We start from the raw sequence: 20,395 nt of genomic DNA, 5'->3' as shown, positions 1-20,395 counted from the left end.
TTCGAACATCAGCCATTTGATTCGAGCCACTTTTCAAAGCCCTTGATTTCCCCTTTGCCGTCCGAGTTGCATTCTGGGTAATTTCGATACAACGACGAAATGGAGGTCCCGCCATCTTAATTCAGTACCTCATTACCTCAGTACCTCATACCTGTGTCCCTGTCATACCTGTTACACAAAGAACGAGCATGAATGGTGTTTAAGTCGTAAAAATGTCTGCATAATTAAAGTATGGGGCTGTGCGAAATCTTGCTAGTTACTGTCTTCAATTCCACAATGTTGATCAAAGATGATCCAAATGACTGTAGATGCTTAAACCATGTTCCTCCACCTTCTGCAGTTGTCTGTGGTCCCTCAAAATCATTAAATGTTATCTTAGATCAATAATTAACAATTATTCCATGAGCGCGGGTTGGATATGAGATGGTAAATAGCCAACGAGGCGCGAAGCGCCGAGTTAGCTATAACCAAGCTCATATCTAACAAGATGCACCTCTAATGGCATTACACGGAATGCTTAATGTAGCCCCATTTATTTTCCATTGTATGCTTCGCAGATTTTTAAAAACTATCTTCCCTTCGCAATTGAAATAATTCAATGGTTTTATTCAGAGAGACTGCTTGATATTTTGTCATTGTGTTATTGGGAAACATACCGGAAATCACTCTGCGATAACGATTTTTATCATTGTGTTACTGGGAATCATACCGGCAATAACTCTGCAATAACGTCATGACCCCGCTGAACTGGTCTGGCTTCCTTGGCTTTGAATTATTCGATCTGTTTGTGAAAGTAAAGTTTGTTCGCTGTGAACTCACACAATTTCCACCGTTTCAACTTTCGAGTACTACCTAGAAGTTATTATTTCGATTTACCGCTCGAAAAACGTTCGTTTTCTTTCTGAAAACGGCAGATTCGGAGTCCTAAATTCAGACATGTGGCCGCCATTGAACGAAAACAACTTTTCCAAATGATGATTTGCCTTGCAGTCACACAAGTAGAGATGAGTGGGTCCCCTCCCTGGCGATATACGCGCGGATAATGGAGTTTGATTGGGCCGCTTTTGTTCAAGACAATCAAAACAATAGATCCCTTCTTGGAGAGGGAAGAATTTAATCTAGTTTTAATGAATAAATCAAATGATGATTTGACGTCACACAGGAAGTGATGAGTGGGTCCCCTCTCTCGTGATATGTGCCTGAAAAATAGATTTTTATTGGGCCGCCTCTGTTGAAGACAATCAGAACAATACATCCCCACTAGGGGAGGACATATTTTAATGCATAAATTAATGTGCACATTTGTGTATACGATGAAGAAAAAAAAAAAGATACCCGACCGAAACCTAGACACGTCATGCCCTGTGGGCATTCCGTGTAACAAGCGCGAATGGAATAATTTTTTTATTAAATTCTCCGCGTTTGGGTATTGCTGTTGAAGTTTAGTGAATTTATTTTAAGTAAAAATTTCATTAATAACAAACGCTTTTGATATACATTTAAGAATAAAAATCAATGATAAAAGTTTTGAATGACGTTTCGATGACTCGCTCATCATTTTCAAATTCTAAAAAGTCAGATTGTTAAAAGTTCTTTAAATATTAAGAACGCGTGTGAAGTCTCGTTGCACGTGATTAAAAACTACAATGTGGAATGTAGTGAGTGTTAATTAGGTACTAAATAGTTTCGCTTTTATTGAGTCTGATTGAGTGTTCAGTTTCGGTTTCCTTTCCTGGATAAAAAGCATTTCGTAGATCAAGCATTCAAATTTCCCACGACACTTCTTCAGTATAGTGAATTGTTCAGTGAGGTCTTTGTTCTTCTGATTGTGAGAGTCACGCAGGTGTTTTCCAATAGCTGAGTGCTTTTGTTCATGAACTTTTAACAATCTGACTTTTTAGAATTTGAAAATGATGAGCGAGTCATCGAAACGTCATTCAAAACTTTTATCGTTGATTTTAATTCTTAAAAATTTCTTTCAAATTAAAAAGACCGGATTTTGAGGCAACTTCCAACCAAAACGCGCGAAACTTAATGATCACATGACACATGCAGCTCTTTGCAAATCGAAAGGGAAGAAGATCGGACACAGTCGGACATCTCAAATTCAAGAAACGTTTAAATGTACGAGTTACAACCTTTCTGAGACAAGCATTCAAGTGCTTTTGAAGTTCCAGCTCGTCGAGAAGCATAATAGTTGTGCACCTTTGAGCAAATGTTTTGCTGTGTGATGCCGAGCGAAAGAAGGGATCAAGGAGAGCTTTTTTACGCTGAATTGAATTCCTCGCAGACGTTTTAAAACACTCACAGCAAGTCCAAGTGTACGAGGTGCAACCTCACTGAGACAAGCATTCAGTGCAAGTTTTTAAACTTCGAGCTTATGGAGAAGCGTAAGATCTGTGCACGTTTGTGCAAATGTTTTGCTGAGTAGTGCTGAGCGATGGAATTGAACATTATGGCCGCCGCTCGTACGGATTTCATAGATGAACTTTTGTAACTGGAGTCCTCGTAAATGCATAGAAACCAGGGTTTTCAAAAGCACCCGACGCCCAACGAAAGTCACCAGCTACTTTTAGGGCTTGCGCCAGGTACTTTTTGTCTCCAAAGTATGAATTTATGTCAATAACGTAGCTGATTACAGACGTGGATATTTTTGCCAGGGACCCAGATTTATATAATTATTAAAATAGTTATATACATCTTCTTCATGTTCATTAACTACTATCCAGCGTTGTCTTTAAGTTGTTTCAACGACATCTAACATGAACTGGAAACTATTTGAGGTTCCTCGAAGTATCTGTCATTTGACGCCTGCTTTTACCCTTCTCATCTTGCGGGTAGGCGAATTATACACGTGGCACCTGCGAGCACAGTCTGTACATTTGGGTTCGTACATCGCTTCCTTCAAGAAAGTCATATTGCTATCACAGATGAAAAGGCGGATACCACAACCGTGTAACGTTATTGATAGAGATGCTGATCAAGTGATTCATCAATAAAAACAAGATGCCTATACTGGCATTTACGCGTGATGCTGTTCCTGATTTATTTCCATTGTACGCTTCACAGCTATCCTGAGATTATAACGGCAATTGCTTTCGGAAAACGTCATGACCCGGGGCAGATTACACTATCTGACTCAGGAGACAAAAGATAATATTATTGTTGAAGACAAAAAGTTTACTTAATGAAGACGTAAACTTTAAGTAGAAATTGACAATCAGACTTTGAATGTTTTTTATGAAGTGGATTTCCAATAACGTTTAGGCATCAGTTCGACAAAGTCTGCAGCGCAGGTTTCCTGGCTCTTTGCACTGCGAAGCACAATCTGGTCCGCAGTCAATACCGCTAGCTGTCCCTTTTCTATCTTTTAAACTGTCGAGTAGTTCTTGGAACTTATCCTTTCGATTTACCCCTTCTAAAAGGTTAATTTTCTTTCTGTAAACAGCACATTTGAATCTAAAACATTAAAACGATATGGTTGCTTGCTCCTTGTCAGTTCCAGGTACGTGACGATGTACTACATAGTTTAATTTCCTCTTCACGCCGTAGTTATCAAGAAGATAGCACAACTCACTGTATTGGAGCTGCAAGTTACTCTACAAAGCAAGCAAAAAAAAAAAAAAAACAGACTGAACAAATGCTTTATCCATGTGCACATACTATGAATACAGTAATATTTTTTTCTTTATCTACAGTTTTCTAAGATTTCTTGCACTTGTAAGTACTGCCGGGAGCTACAGCATTGTGCAGCAATAGTCTTGATTCCTGTAGCTGTCATATATTCACATCTTCGTATAATGAGTTTCTTAAACGGAGGCCAATGAATGCTGATAATATGCATACCATCACTATCGTAATCCATGATGTTACACTTCCCCATATCAAGAAATATCAGTTTAAAGCAGTTTTGAACGATGTGAGTTATGCCGACATCTCGTAGAGCTTTGTATCCTTTGATATTCAAGTAGTTTAACTTAACACAGTGCTTCCCAATGTATTTTATTCCATTGTCTGTCACTGGACACTTTGCTTCACTGAGATACTTCAGGTTTGCAGAATTCTTTCCAAACTTGAAACTGTCGCCTGTGCCTTTTTCAATAGGCGACAGCGCGAAGGAGTTCTTGCGCCAAACCGAACATTGGTACTTGAAGCACCCCCTCGAGAAGGGCTAGCTTGAACTGTCCTCAATTTAATTGTTTAAAAATTCCCTTTCTGAAGCAGTTCTTTTGGTCTTCCAAAATTCTTGAAGCCTCGTTTGTTGTTGTTGGATAAATTGATCCATGAGTTATGTTTGTCGTCTAAGTACCGGATCTTTATATTACATTTCTTCAGGAAGTTTAGACTTGAGCATCTACCCATTATATCTTGCGCTAGTGACTGAAAAGAATAATGGCTGGAATCACTAATGCTACTGGAATCATAAAGCTGATCCATTTCTTTCATTTACAAATTAATTTATTAGAAAATCTATTTGTATTCTGCATACTTGATAATACAATCCATCGACGCATTAATCAAATCAATCAAGTTCTACATCTCAACAAAACATCACAGTAAGGAATCGAACGTTGATATAGAAAAAGTAAAAAGCCTTTTTGTATCCTACTTACTTGATAACAGAATCCATGAATGCATTGATGACAATACATCCACTCGGCTAGGAAGGATGGACGGGCTCCTTTCTGTGTCTCATCAGATCAAATCATATCAAAGTATTTAACATTCTTTTTTGATTTAACGAATTATTTTTTGGATTGGAGACACGAAGTCTATTATTTATCAAATACGAAACGGTAAACGCGAAGTTTAAATTCGTATTGTTATTTTTATTGCATCATGATCAGAGTAGTACACATTGATTACTGAACTATCAATATTAAGTTTATTTGCTTGTCTGATGTAAACATGGTCTAGTAAACTACCTGAAATAAATGTAGGTATCTCTACAATCTGTAAATAATCCAAAGACTGCATTAATGATGAGAGTGGTTCCATGTCTTTGCTGCTAAAATAGTTAATATTGAAATCTCCCAGGATTATATCGATAGGATTACTTCTAACTAAATAGTCAATACCATTAATAAGGTCAAGTATGTTTGAGTTATTTTTACGATAAATTAAAAGGAGAGAAATATTTACGTCGTATGATCTATGGTTGTTAAATGTGAACATAAACCTAACAGCATTTAAAGTTGGGTAGTATTCTTGATTTGTTACATGAAATTTTTTTTTGATGCATATGGCCAAACTTGAATATTTATCTGAATTATGATCATACCTATATAAGGAAAAAGGAGATAAATTATCTATAATATCTGAATCGTTATCATTAGGTAAAAGTTGAGTCTCAGTGAATGCTATAAGATCATTTTTCAAAAGATTTACATCACATTTAACATCAGAGCTATGTTTTCTTAGGGAGCGTATATTTAAAAGACATAATGTTACAACTAAATTGTTATCTTCTATTTTTCGTTTATTTGAATGTGTAATATCTTTTAAATCTACTAACTTGAAACTTCTTAATCTATCATATTCATTATGTACTCTAGGATCTGCTTTTATGTGTTTAGTATTGATTTCTCCTAAAATATGAAGTCCTTGAAGTGAAGTTGACCTGCTTAACGCAACATATACTTGTCCATAGTTAAAAGATCTTTGTTTGTTCAAATGGAAACTTATAACAACATTTCGCAGTGTTAAACCCTGGACTTTATGAATTGTACATGCCCAAGCTAGACTTATTGGAAATTGAATTCTCTGTACTTCTGGAGAAGATGGTTTACCTGGTCGAACTTTTATTTTTGATAATACTTGTTCAATAGGAACAACAGCATTTTCTCTAGCAAATATACTACTACTGTTTTGTATTAAAGTTCTTCCTGCTTCATTATCATCAAACTTTATATAAACCACAGTTGGTTTTTGTGTTTTTTTATTGACATGAATCTTAACAACAGTTCCCATTTGCCCATTTATAAGTCTATCTGCAATATTAATATTTGTAGTAAGCATTACTCTAGCACCTTCTTTAATCTTCACTTCAAATTCAAGCCCTCCTGTTTCAGATCTCCCTCTCGATAATACTTTGTCAATATCTTGTTTTGTAACATTTGATGGATACTGGTCTGTAGCTCTAAGTACAAACAATGGTGTAGATAATTGTAAAAGTTGTTTGTTGTTATGTTCATTAACAGGATCATTTTCTGCCCAGATGTGAAGTGCATTCAAGGGGTAATTGTTTGTTGATGGGACTAATACTCGAGAATTAATACAATTAAGATCCTCTTCAGTTTGTGAAGCTGTTCTAAATCTGTTTAAAATTTCGGCGAACTGCCGATCATTTTTCTGCCTCATAATGTCAGTCAATTCTATCATCGTGAAGACATGCCATGGATGACATAAATTGAAACACTCATTGTTGAATTTTTCAAAAATAGGTTTCCTCCGTATAGGTGGTAGTTGATACAAATCTCCTACAGCTATAATACTTATACCAGCAAATAGTTTAGAGCTGGATGATCCAAAAATGTCCCTTAGCCTTTGATGTATATGAAGAAGAGTAATGTTAGAAACCATAGAAATTTCATCTATTATAATAAGCTTTAATTCCGACAGTGTAAGTCTCATTTGTGTTTTCTTTTGGTCAGACATTGCTGGAAGATTGTCACCGGTTTCTTTAGGGATAGCCAACGCTGAATGTATAGTTGTTCCGCCTATGTGTATCGCAGAAACACCAGTGGGCGCCATTAACAGTACTGTTGGCAGATCAGGATTATTTGTTGTCTGTCTAAATGTTTTAATTGCTGTCTGATATATTGTATTTATTACATGACTTTTCCCTGAGCCAGCACCTCCAGTCATAAAAAGACATATTGGGTTAATGTCGTAAGGTTTTAGAGAACGAAGATTTTTAACTTTGTTTCTACACCAGCGTAGCACACTATCATACGCAATACGCTGTTTCTTGTTTAACGACCTTATATGTTCACGTAATAGATCATCAGAAATTTCCCTTGGTTGAACATAACTTGTAATTGTTGCATTTGTAGACACTTTATCACTACTAGAATTGGAAGAAAGATGTGAAATAATTTGTTCATTAAATGATTCTTCATCACTTTCAACATTACTTTGCATATCTAATTGCAAGTCTTCATTTTCTTGATCATTTAAAGAATCAAAGGAATGGCTAAAATTATTAACTTCACTATTTCTTAGGGCTTCTAATGCTTCTGTTATAGCATCTGCTTCAGGTTCAAATATTGTTCTTTTTTGTTCAACAATAGCTTGCACTTTAGGCTCATAAAATCTTGATGCATATGTTTGTCCATTGCCAATAAGACTATCTTCATTACGCCATGGATAGTACAGCATAAGTAAGTGGTGAAAGTACTTTTCGGGCTCTTTTACTTTGTTAGGTCTATGATACCGTAATACAGCCTTAGTTTTTCTACATGTCATAACTTCATTTGTGTTTATTAATCTTATTTTGGATGGTAAATAGTTAATGACAGCTGCATTTGTAGTAAATTGAACATGTGATTCTATAACATCATCTGTAAGAATTTCAGGTTGTGCATCGCTTGTCTCACAATCATTTTTGTATTCTTTGTAATAATATGTAGCAAATTCAGCTAGACATAAGTTATCAATAATTGGGATTTTGTTAGGTCTGATGCTATAGCGTTCGATTATATTGGATTTGTAAATATCTGTACTATCTTCATCTAACTCATCAAGTTCTATTTTGCACTTTGCAACTCGAATTCTATTGTCATTTAAATCTGTACTCACAAAAACTGTTTTAGGGAAAACTTTTCTCAACCAAAGTTCAGGCATACATCTATATACACATTCTTGTGAACTCACTTCTCTAGTAGAAAGAAAAGCCGCTCCTATTTTTCTCAAACTGTCTTTAATGGCCAAATTTGAAGTCTTTGCTTCTTTTGCTGCATTGGCAATAGCCTGTGAACATTCTGTTTCATCCTTTGTGAAGTATGAGCAAACATAAGTTATACATTTGTAATGGTTAAAAACAGGTTGTAAGTCAACATTAGCCCTAAAACCTTTTATTCCAGCAACAAAATAATTATTGATAAAACAGCTATCAAGCGGTCTTTTAAGATGCAGATCAAAATCAGAATCACCAGATATAGACAAGGCCCAGTAATATTGTTCTTCTGTAACACCTAATGAACTCAAAAGTGTTTCTTCCGTTGTCTTAGGATTATACTGTGGTTTATTTGGGTTCAAGATTTTATTTATTTCCTCTTTTACTAAGCAAAGAATTTCATTTCTTCTTGTTAAAATGTCTCTTTTCAACTCTTCATCTAACTTTTCAGAAAGTGGTTCTGCTACTACTGTTCTCTTTGTGAAAAATTGTCCAAAATTAAATCTGCATGGAACATTAGTATATTTTCTACAACTCTTTGAGTGATTGTGCTTCTGATAAGTTTGAACTAAGGTAAATAATTGAGAATCTTTTTGTTTATCTGGCAAATATGCTTGAACATGATTGTCTATATATTTTATGTAATCTTCTTTTGTTTCATTTGTTAACTTTGGGCAATCACTTGTCCATATTAGTGCATGTAAATGAGGTGATCCTCTCATTTGAAATTCAATACGTAAAGCATAATGAAATATTTTACCAATAGGATTTCCTTTGCTGAATAACACTTCAGTGAAAAATGTCTCTACTCTGTACTGAAAATGCTTAGCAACAACAACAGGATTAGAATTAAGCATAGAGCACCTCTCATTGTAAGACAATCCTTCAATTTCTTCATCAGTTAAATTAAGTCCTTGTATCTTCCCAATAATTTGAAACAGCTCAGGCCATCGAAGGTCAGCACAAGACAATGTCATGAACCATGTTGGAATTCCAAGTTGTTTTACCATCGCTATAACTTCATACATAAATTTTTGCCAGTATGGCGGTGTACCTGGAATTTGTCTTAAAAACAAGTAAGCCTGGTCTTGAAAAATAAGATTTTGAAAATTTCGCACATTAGATCTTAAATGAGATGCAGTCAGAGACTGTCCATGAACTTTTGTCAGAGCAATAGCAATACTATCTGAAACTTTTTTTTGTTCTATGATGAACTGCGCAAAAAACAAATATTCAGGATTCATTGCAAACTTACCACTATAATGTAAGAGACGGGCATTGAAGTATTTTGTAGGTGACAGATTAACCGCTCTCTCTACAGTATAGCCAAATCTGCCCTTTGGGAATAATACTGGAAATGCTAATTCTTCACAATGTTTATCAGTCATGAATGAAACTGGATGTTTATTTTCACCTGGTGCAATATTAAAAATTTCATTTCCATGGGACTTTAATCTGGTATTTTTGTCCACACTTACAGGATAATCTGGTAGCACTGACTGTAAACAGGTTTCAGAAGTTGCTGCTCTAAATTCATCCAAAGGATCATCTCTTTCCTCCTCACTTTGCATTGATCATTTGTTGCTTTCTGTTCACAAGATACCTGAATAATCGGAGACCTTTCACCATCGGCACTGTCTGAATCAGCTCGTAACTGCATTTCTCTCAGATTTATGTCAATGTTTTCAATATTAACTGTTATACCACTATATAAAGGATTGTTCATTCTGAGCCAATTTAGCGCATTGAGTATAACTGCAGGTCGTACAGCTTGAAAGTAAACATGGCCTCTAAAATCAAGCTTTCTTTTAAGTTTTAACATAATTATTCCCGAGCTTTCAGGAGGTCTAGGCAAGACATTACAGGTATGATCACATTCTACAGGCACATTACAGATAGCTCCTTTAATTTTCCTTTGTTGACCTTTGGGCATAATTACTATTTTTTCAAAGACAATGCGCTGAGATATAAGAATCTGCTCAAGTTTTTCTAGACATTCTAGTTCTAGGGGGATTTCATCAACCATTAATTTGTTATAAACAGCTTGACATGGAACTTGTTCTTTTAACAATTTAGAGTGACATGTTTTACAGATATATTCTTTCTTATCAAAAGACATTTTTCCTGTGAAAAGATGCTGTTTGACATATTTACTTTTCTTTAATTCTATTACTGTTTTCCTATAAAGAATTCTATTACGCACAGAACATATGTAATAAGGACCTTCTCTTACTGCTTTTTGAAAAGATGCAATACAGAAGTCCAAGTCATTGCCTGAGATAGCTTTTCTTTCTTCTGTGTTCCTAGCCACTCTCCTGATCTTTTCGAGCCATTTTTCTTTTTCTTCGTTTTTCATGTTGTGATAAGTTTCTCTTGTTTTAGCTAAGAGTTGTTCTTTCTCATGAGCATCCATAGATTTATATTTCTCTGCACGGTGAGTTAGCATATTTTGTTTCTCATTGGGATCCATAGATTTATATTTCTCTGCACGGTGAGTTAGCATATTTTGTTTCTCATTGGGATCCATAGATTTATATTTCTCTGCACGGTGAGTTAGCATATTTTGTTTCTCATTGAGATCCATAGATTTATATTTCTCTGCACGGTGAGTTAGCATATTTTGTTTCTCATTGGGATCCATAGATTTATATTTCTCTGCACGGTGAGTTAGCATATTTTGTTTCTCAATGGGATCCATAGATTTATATTTCTCTACACGGTGAGTTAGCATATTTTGTTTCTCATTGGGATCCATAGATTTATATTTCTCTGCACGGTGAGTTAGCATATTTTGTTTCTCATTGGGATCCATAGATTTATATTTCTCTGCACAACGAGCGAGACGATTTTGTTTTTCATTGGGATCCATAGATCTATATTTTCCTGCACAAGCCGTGAGAAGAATTTTTCTTTCATTGACATCCATAGAATTATATTTTTTAGCACGAGCAACAAGAAGATTCTTCTTTTCATTTCTATCCATAGATTTATATTTTTCGGTGCGTGCAATCAGAACTTTTTGTTTTTTCTTATTGTAACACTCACGGTACTTATCTAAGCAGATTTTTTTCCTTGCAGGCTCGAATTGAGAATAAGACTTTCTCCTTTTAATTGCATTTTCTATTTTACACTTAGCAGATTTGTGGCATTTCATAATCTTTTGTTTTTCACCTTTATTTAACTCACACGTGCACAATACACTCTGAAAAAAATACTGTATTTCATTAGACTTTACAGTATTTGTCACACTTTGATAGACCCTTTCGACTAAATAATTTTTATCACTTACTCTGTGTACATTAAGTCCTTGAATTTTATTCAAAGAAATTAAGTAAAATGTTGTATTTCTGCTGGTTTTGTGAAAAACGCAACTTAAACATAGGCTGGGAAACTGAAGTAAAAATCCTGAACTCTTAGTTACATTCTGCAACATCAACCTCTCAAGGGCTAATTTACTAAAAACTGAATTACATACAAGAATTCCTTTATTGCTCGTAACAAATTTTACATTAATATTGGCACCGCATATATTAACATTCTGTGGTAGTTCACTGGAACTTGTCTGATTTTTAATAGTCTCAGTAAAGAAAGCACTTCCATATTCAACAAGAGCATCTAATGTATCAGACTTCCAATAACTGCAAGGTTTAACAACAGAAAAACAAATTGCATACAGAGCTATAGCAGAACTCTTCGTTATAGTTTCATTATTTGTAGTTTTAATAATAGGTACATCTTTCGGTAAAGTACCAACAAGAACATTATTACAATTTTGCTGCACAGTTTTGCACGCTACTGCATTTTTTTGTATACCATTATTATCTCTTATTGAAGAATTATTATCTCTTATTGAAGACTTTTCATATATAGCAAAAAACCAACCGTTAGAATGGATACTCAAGAGGTGCTGAAACGAAGTGTAAATTCTAACTGAAACACACATATCATCTACATATATCCAACGAGCATCATCTTTTATAGCAACTGTAAAATGAGAACTTATACATCGAACCATGCCTTTAAGTACATAATTTTGACCAAGTACATCCATAGTCAAAGGAAAAAATATTTGATTAATATAATTGGATGACAGTTCCACAGTTAAAAATCGTGGAAGCGTAATAAAATGTTGTAGCATTGGAAGATCCCCAGAATGCTCTTGACACAAATCACAATAGAGTGCACTGCTATTTGGTAATATAGCCTCAGAAACATAATTCTCTAAGCCATTATGAAGCAAGTTCGGAGAATTTATGTAAAGTACAAATATAGCTGTGTTTTTTATAATTGCATTGTTACACGATGAACAAACTGACTGATTACTTTGTTGTATAAGAAAAAGGGATTTTAATTCCTCCGTCATCATACCAACTGTATCCAACGTAAATATGTCACTAAATACAGCATCTGCAGACATTGCGGCAAATGAGTTACAATGTTGTCTTAGATAAACCCAAACAGGTTCTCGAACTACTGTCATTTCTGTTTGTACATCATGGTTTTCTAACTGTAGACATGCGTCAAATAAAGTTTGAAAAAACTCATTACGTTCGATATCTTTCAGAGAATCTTTAAAAATAGCAACGCTAAGTTCAAGAAAGCAATCTACCGCACATGAAAACTTGCCTGAATGAGTAAGGCAATAATTCATGAAATGTCTTCTAGCATTTGTTCCCTGTTGTGACGGTTCACTGATGGAAGAGGTCTTGGAATTTGTCGCTTTACTGATGAATATATTTCCATTAATAATATGTGCTTCTTTGTTTGAAATAACGCAAGGATCGAAGAGTCCACGTAAAGCAAGGACACGAGGATAAGGATTGGTCTCTATATCGCTAGATTCCTTTGTAGTGACATGTGTCATTTCATGATTAACATTTTTATAAGTCCTTTCTTTTTTCGATGCAAGATATTTGCTTGTGCAGTTTTCCATAGCTTTCCTAGTGCTACAAAGTACTGTTTTTCGTAATGAAGCTACTTTCATAATTTGATAAAGAAAAGACGATTTTGGGACAGTTTTTAAAACATACTTTCTAACCAATTTTCTGTTTCTCCTTTTTAAACCCTTCTTTAGAGCTCTTAATGGGATTCTACTGGGTTCTCGATAATGATGTCGTCTTCTTTTAGTATCCCTTTTAATATTATTAATAAACAATGCAAAAAGTGACCTACAAGTACCGTTTTTCACTTTTTTATTCATGTCAAGCATTGTTAAATACTCTGTAACTATTTTTGTCCGACTCTTCTTCACAGTTCTTTATTGTGTAATTCACTGTCTCTTTTGTTTCAATATCGCACTCTCTGTTTTATGTCACACTCTTTGTTTTCCAAGGTTTGCAAGGTTTGTATAGCTTTGAATATCTGTTATTTTCTGTGTAACAATTGTGTATAATGTGTAACAATTGTAACAACCAAGTGGCTGCTACTTATTGTTGTAACAACCAGGTGGCTGCTACGATGGGTGTAGCAACCGAGTAGTTGCTACGATGGGTGTTCTGTTGTAACAACCAAGTGGCTGCTACGATGGGTGTTGTAACAACCGAGCGGCTGCTACAATGGGTGTTCTGTTGTAACAACCGAGTGGCTGCTACGATGGATGTTCTTTGTTGGGTTTTCTGTTTTGATAATCAGCTGACTGCTACGCTTTGTGGTCGCTACGTTTTCTGCCACTGGATGCTCTTGTAACAAACAGTCCAGCACTATGTAGGTGCTACGTTTTGTAGGCCTTCCTTGCTAACAATCAGTTGGTTTCACTCTCAGGAAGAAATTCAACGTCAACAACTTACACCTGCAAAACAAAACCAAAAAAAAAGATAATCTGTTAAAATTGAAAGAAAAAATAACTGCTGAAAACTAATCAGAATTATTTTACTAAAATAAAACAAAATACAGTATATGAGCAACTCAGAAAGCTAGCATGAGATTGTTTTTCTGACCTTCCATTAAGTTACGTGACATCATACTGGAAGTTGCTTATGATTAGGTAATTACCGATACCGATACCGCCACAGAGACCTGACTTCCGGCTACTTCGACTTGTCCAAGTGTACCATTTAAGCATTGCGAAAAACATTTCTACCAGTGCCATTGAGATTATTGAAGCTTCTGGAGAGGGGATCATTTAATTTCAGGCCTCATCAAAGGGGGATTATTAGAGAAAGGCGCCAGTAATCGACAATAGGGACCTATTTATCGCTTAACCTCCACCCTGTGAGGTCGAGGGATTATAGAGCGTTTTTCTTTCTTTTCCCTGCAGGGATTTGACGTCCTTGCCAACACTGTTTTGGCTTATTTGGCGCCAGTCTGTAAAAAGGAAACACGCAAGTACGCACAAAAAATCGACTCCAATTAGGTGACATGAGCCCAGTTTATATAAAAAAGTGTTAAATTAGTTGTATTTATTATCAATGGGACAATGATTACAGTCGAACCTCCCGTAAGCGACTACCCATAATGTCAAGGATATGAGGTCACTTACGGGAGGTTGTCGCTTGCCAGAGGTCAGACCACGGGGGGGAGGGGGGTGGGGGTCTAAATTTCGGGTAATTTACATATGGAAATTGCGGACACCCTTTTGCCAGTGCTTATTGAAATCCAAAGTAAAAACTTTTCTTTAGACTGCCTGATTTAAGAGCAAACAGTAAACGGCAATGTTTCATTTCAAGCGTAACACATCAACAACTTTGGCGTTTGTTTGTTTGTTACATAGTCCAGTTGACGTTCTTTATCGCCACAATTTTTCTGTTGGATAATACATAGCCTGCGAGCAAGCTCTCTTGGGGGTGGAGAGCTTGCTCGCAGGCTAGATGATACAAGGTTAAGAGAGTCATCATTGGTCGTGCATGTACATGAATGCTATTTACAAGATGAGAGAGTTTCTTTCCTATAAGGGATTCAGATTAAAGTTTTTTTCAGTGTGCACTATAGTGCGTTATATGTTATCATTTGTTTCAATGTCGGGAGACACTTCCGGTAGCTCCGGCTATGAGACTTTTTAAAACACTTTTTATTAAAATACGGTATCCGCTGTAATGATGTGGGCCGATATGTTACAGTCAATTTTCGCCCGTGATAGAAACAGCAGATTGTGTGTCAAGTGGTCGCTTACGGGAGGTTAAAAACCATTGAAAATTATAAACAATCATCTCTAAAAGTGGTCGCTTACGAGAGGTGGTCGCTTACGAGAGGTGGTCGCCTACGAGAGGTTCCATCTATAGTGATTTGACTTGAAAACGTTTGGTATTTTGGAAAAGTGGTTGCTCGTGAGGGGTGGTCGCAAAGGGAGGTTCGACTGTATTTCAAATGAGAGTAAAACTTCGCTGTTATTATCCTTTGTTCGATATGGCGAGAAAAGACTCTACCGAAGATTTCTAAATTACATGTACTTCACATAAGCCGTAAATACACGAGGTAACTTTCCCTACAACGCGATGTAATTAAAAATACAGAACATGACGTAATAGTTTTGCCCAACAGGCTCTCTTGTTTTTCCTTAGAGGGCCTATAGGGATTTCTAGTGATGTTACGGTAAATGAGTTCCCCGTTACGACATAATAGAAAACGTTGCATCACGCAGGCAGTCACATTTCCGTGTGTAGGGCATTGTTATAATTAGAGCGGCTGCACATGAGGGTCAAGTCATGAAAATTCAAATACAGAGGTTGAGTATTACTGAGTTAACTGACGCTGCAATCGAGCAGCTTAAACTCTTAACGGGTTCTTGTTTCATATATTACATTAGCCTGTGACAAGACAGGAAGAGGTAGCTCATCCTCTCTGGCCTGTGAACAGGGTCCCAAGTCGGGTGCAGCGCGAAAAGAAAAATGATGAACGTTGTTGAAGCTTCCTTTCATCAGAAACAACAATTCATTATTGAGTCTTTGGTATGCTACCAAATGCAGTCTTAACACAAAAGTATAAGGATGACAGTTTCCCCAATCGTCGCTTTAAAGATAAATTAAAAACCATCAAATCAGAAGTATGTATAAAAAAAAAATCAACGCTTTTTCAATTAATTCCAGTTAAGATAAATTACAAACCACAACCTTGCCGTGAAACACGAGTGAACGTAAACTCTGAATATATAAACCGAGATCTGCAGGACACTTTTCGCCTATTTGTCATTTCGTACAAAATACCGCTACTGATTACAAGCTATATCAACCAAACAGAGTCTAGGTAAAAGCAGTTACCTCAAGCAGTAATTGGTGTCCTCCTCGAAAAAGATCTCTAAATACGACTAATGAAAACGTTTCGAACTCAACGCCAATCGCAAAGTACAATTGTTACCATGTAACTAAACGCTTAACTTGCTATTCGCCGTCTTTATCAACGTAGATTGCACCATTTCAACGTAACCTTGTATCCAGATTGATTGCACCATTTCAGCGTAAACTTGTACCCAGATTGATTGCACAATCACAAAGTAACATTGTACCCAGATTGTTTGCACCATCACAACGTAACCTTACACCGAGATTGTTTTCATAGCATGGCAATAACATAATTGATTTTTCGCTCAAAACACCGTACATCATCCCTCCAGAGTGCACATAAGCTTGCAAAGATTAGATAGCATTTCATATTGACTAAGCTTGTTAAGGGATCATTTATTAAGGGAAATTATAACTTTTCAAAGGCTAATTTTCAATCAATTTCAAAAGTTGCTAATGATATCGTAATCGTATTAAAGGTCACAGCAATCTCAGAGATAGCGGAAATTCTCGTGAAGCAATCTGAGCTGAAAGAAAAAAGAATCACTCAGGCTAAAGATAACGGATATCATCCAAATTCATAAAATCCTATCAGCGTTTTCCATGTGTGCATGCAATAGTAGTATGAGTCACAAAGATAGCGTTATGTTGTTTCACCCACCGACATTTTCGTCAGATACCACTCCTACCGGTCTGTTTGACGAAATTCTCATCTTTTGTTATTGTATGAAATCACAGCTAACGTAGCTAGAGGCGAACGTCATATACTTACTGTTGGTAGCTTTCTTGAGGAACAAATGACCGCAGAAAACAAAGGAATTAGTTAGTATGAAGTATCTGTTTGTGCGACGTCAGGCGACAATTGAACAATGAAAGTAATTTGTTCCTTTAGGATATTTATTCTCTGACGTATGCGTCTGTTTTCACAAAAATAATCAAAAGGTCAAAAATGCGCAATGACCCGCACATTTCTCCTACCGCTATTTGTTGTGAAAATGTTACTCAAGCCTCAAGGCTGTTAAAATCAGATGTTTGAAAAAGAGAACTTAATACGGTCGGTACACGAGCAATATTTTATGCGTTTATGGGTAAACTGACGAGGCCCATCGTATTAAAGCTTGAATAACACATTGCGTGATGACCCGGGGAGTGATGACGTTAGCCTGTTTTATTTTTTAATTTTAGAAATGGAAGTGTTGATAATCACGCGAGCGACGATGAGTGACATGACAGATCGTTGACTTGCAAAACAATGTTTGTAATACCTCAGGAAACATTCCAACACACCGTAGTATTGCCAAAATGGCCATTCTGCTGCTGTAGCGTCCCATTTTTGTTGTACATGGACGTATTCAATAAGAAACTTACTGTATTTGCCAATGAATAGGTCATTAAAGGGGGAAAAAGTGCTGTAACGTAAAAAACATGAGATGATCAAATGCCCCGGGGTAAATGGGTATTAAAAAGTCTAATGCTCGACTACCGGAATGGACAGTGTGGGAAAATACCCAGTTATTTCCCGGGGAAAGGGGTATCAGTCTCCCATCGTGTATCTAAAACTGTCAAACAAAGCACGATTTTTTTTCGCCAGGAACTATCCAATTTCCACCGTTTTAAATGTCGAGTGCTTCTTTGAAGTCATTCTTTTGATTTACCGCTTCAAAATAGTTGCTTCGCAGATTGATAAAACTATCCTTGCTAATGGAATAGTTTGAGTAACGATGATCGCGTTCCATTACGATAACGTAAGCGTATCAATGATCTCTTCCGAAGTCCCATCGTGCTCTAGAACTGTCAAACAAAGCACGATTCCTTCGCCAGGAACTCTCCAATTCCCACCGTTTTAGATATCGACTGCTTCTTAGAACTAACTCTTTCGACTTACCGCTTCAAAATGGTTAATCTTCCGTTTGAAACGGAACACTTGAGTCCACAACATGTTAACAATATGCATGGCGCCACAAATTTAATCCTAGATTAACGAATAAATCAAATGATGCTTTGACGCCACACAGGTAGGGGTGAGTACGTCCCCTCCCTCGCGATATACGCGACAAGAATAGATTTTGATTGGCCTGCTTTTGTTGAAGACAATCAGAAGAATACATCCCGACTAGTTTAATAAATAAATTAATGTGCAGATTTGTTGCTACGAGTACCGACATTTACGCGAGATACTGGGGCTAATTCATTTATTCCAACTGTGTGCTTCGCCGATTGATAAAACTATCCTTGCTAATGGATATTTTGAGTCACGAAGATGGCGTTATCTTGTTTCCCTTGTGTTACGCTACAAAGGGTCCCACAGGAAATTTTGGAAATTCCATTACGATAACGTAAGCTTCTCAATGACCTCTTTTTAGTCTCCCATCGATCCATCGTGGATCGGGACTGTCAAACAAAGCACGATTCCTTAGCCAGGAACTCTCCAATTTCCACCGTTTTAAATGTCGAGTGCTTCTTAGAAGTTATTCTTTCGATTTACCGCTTCAAAATGGTGAAATTTCCGTTTGAAAACGGCACACTTGAGTCCACAACATGTTAACAATATGGCGCCACAATTTAATGCAGTCAGTAATGAAGAAATCAAATGATGCGTTGACGTCACACAGGTAGGGGTGAGCGGGTCCCCTCCCTAGCGATATAAGCGACAAGAATGGATTTTGATTGGCCTGCTTTTGTTGAAGACAATCAGAAGAATACATCCCGGGTAGGAGAGGGGAGGGTTTAATGAATAAATTAATGTACAGGTTTGCGATTACGAGGAAGAAAAAAAAAAAAAAAAAGAAAAAAAAAAAAAGAAATCGACCCGTTTTTAGACACGGTATGCCCCTTCAGGGCATCCCGCGTAATTATTGTATGAAAATCATTGTAACATTTTATACAGTCGAACCTGTATATAACGGCCCTGTATTAAGCGGCGACCCTCTATTAAGCGGCCAGTTTTTAAAGTCCCAATTTTTCGCGCATACAAACGCTGTATTTGTTACCTGTATTAGGCGGCCACCTCTATTAAGCGGCGGCGGCCACCCTGTAGCAGTCCTATGTTTGTCTTTCTTTGTTATTTTTACCTGTATTAAGCAGCCACCCTTGAATGGAAACTAAGCCATATGCATAGTACCATGGATAACAGGAGTTATTTTAACTTGAAGAATTAAATTGTATATTGTGTTACTTTTAATTAGCAACATTATCGTTATAACTCCACTTCGATCGTAACAACTACAAGTTGGCACTGAACTTTGTTTAAAGTATTGATCTCTTGAAAGAGTGTTGATTGTCCCATTGTTTCCTTGCATGAAATGTTTTTGTATGATACGCCATTAAAATTGACATTAGACCATGCCCAGTGAGTATTTTTAGTGATCCTGTATTAAGCGGCCAGTTCCTCAAGTCCCGAGGGTGGCCGTTATATACAGGTTTGACTGTATTAATAATACGTCTAAGTGAAGTAAAAGTAGTCAGGACTCAATTCAGATTTCAGCAAGCCATATATCGACTGAATAAAAATCGTTGCTGCATTTCTCTTAGTGACATTTTGAAGAAAACTATTGTTTATAATTCAGTTTACAATGACCTCCAAACGAACACTTTTTTGCCCTGAAAATTACTAGAATGCTTCTCTGGGTATGCAAAATTTAAAAATTTGCCGTGACCCCCCCAACAGGAGGGGGTATCCCCCTACCGCACCCTCCCCCTGTGCAGCTTTTGTCGCACAGCACCGCTAATGCAGTGCAATTGTCCTCCAGCTATTTTCACATTTCCTCCAGGTACTTCTTTTCATTTCAAAACCCTGAGAAACATAGAGGCAGGCATTAAGCTCTTCTTGAGAAATTTCGTAGGTCGCCATGATTTGCAAGCCATCCTGAAATTTTTGAAGGTAACCAGTTGTTATTGTTGTTGTTGTTGTTGTTAAGTTTATGTGATCTAAATCATAAAATCGTGCAATTTTTCTGATTTTAAAGGAAACTTCAGAGATACGTACCATTAAATAGTGTCATACCGAACTTTGTGGCTTTTATTGTTGTTATATTGAGATGGCGTTGTTTGGTATTTCTTCCTTTTCTTCCTTTTCTTTTCCTTTTCTAAAAAAATTTAGCTTAACGACACCTGGGGCATTCGTTTTCCATATAAGGTCAAACTACAGTATATGAGCTGATAACCAGGATTTAGTGAACCAATCAGAACGCTAGAAATGCAATATCCGAGGCTGAGAATTTAATAATTTATTGTTATTATTTTGCAATCATGTACACATCAATGTTTTCCAATTGCATGTCAAAAT

The 20,395-nt window shown here is 36.5% G+C and overlaps 2 protein-coding genes and 2 long non-coding RNA genes across 4 annotated transcripts in view; all 4 read right to left on the bottom strand.

Moving 5' to 3' along the window:
* The window catches only part of LOC146477707 (uncharacterized), a 545,413-nt gene that overhangs the window by 22,074 nt on the left and 502,944 nt on the right, over positions 1–20,395 (bottom strand). The window lies entirely within an intron of this gene.
* On the bottom strand, positions 4,764–7,845 carry LOC146477736 (uncharacterized). The gene has a single exon (XM_085113033.1). The coding sequence runs from the start codon at positions 7,843–7,845 to the stop codon at positions 4,810–4,812; it is 3,036 nt and encodes a 1,011-aa protein (XP_084969159.1). The 3' UTR covers positions 4,764–4,809.
* Positions 9,372–12,761, bottom strand: LOC146477735 (uncharacterized). Its single transcript, XM_085113057.1, has 2 exons — positions 10,943–12,761; positions 9,372–10,666 (listed from the first exon to the last, which is right to left on the bottom strand). Exons 1-2 carry the CDS (start codon positions 12,759–12,761, stop codon positions 9,372–9,374), a joined length of 3,114 nt encoding a protein of 1,037 aa, XP_084969183.1.
* LOC146477734 (uncharacterized) lies at positions 13,073–17,171 on the bottom strand. The gene is made up of 2 exons (XR_014865298.1): positions 16,883–17,171; positions 13,073–13,685 (listed from the first exon to the last, which is right to left on the bottom strand). It is a non-coding gene; the product is annotated as an uncharacterized LOC146477734 (long non-coding RNA).

This window comes from Pavona decussata, unplaced genomic scaffold (genome assembly GCF_977016875.1).
Source record: "Pavona decussata unplaced genomic scaffold, jaPavDecu1.1 SCAFFOLD_69, whole genome shotgun sequence".
Lineage (NCBI taxonomy): Eukaryota > Metazoa > Cnidaria > Anthozoa > Scleractinia > Agariciidae > Pavona > Pavona decussata.
This window is presented reverse-complemented; position numbering and strand designations above follow the sequence as displayed.

Bases quoted from the DNA above. Each gene is read 5' to 3' on its own strand.
- LOC146477736 (XM_085113033.1), bottom strand. From the start codon at position 7,845: ATGCCTGAACTTTGGTTGAGAAAAGTTTTCCCTAAAACAGTTTTTGTG.
- LOC146477735 (XM_085113057.1), bottom strand. From the start codon at position 12,761: ATGACACATGTCACTACAAAGGAATCTAGCGATATAGAGACCAATCCT. The intron at 10,667-10,942 runs GTGAGTGTTACA...CTCACCGTGCAG, and splicing joins AATCTGCTTAGATAAGTACC to AGAAATATAAATCTATGGAT.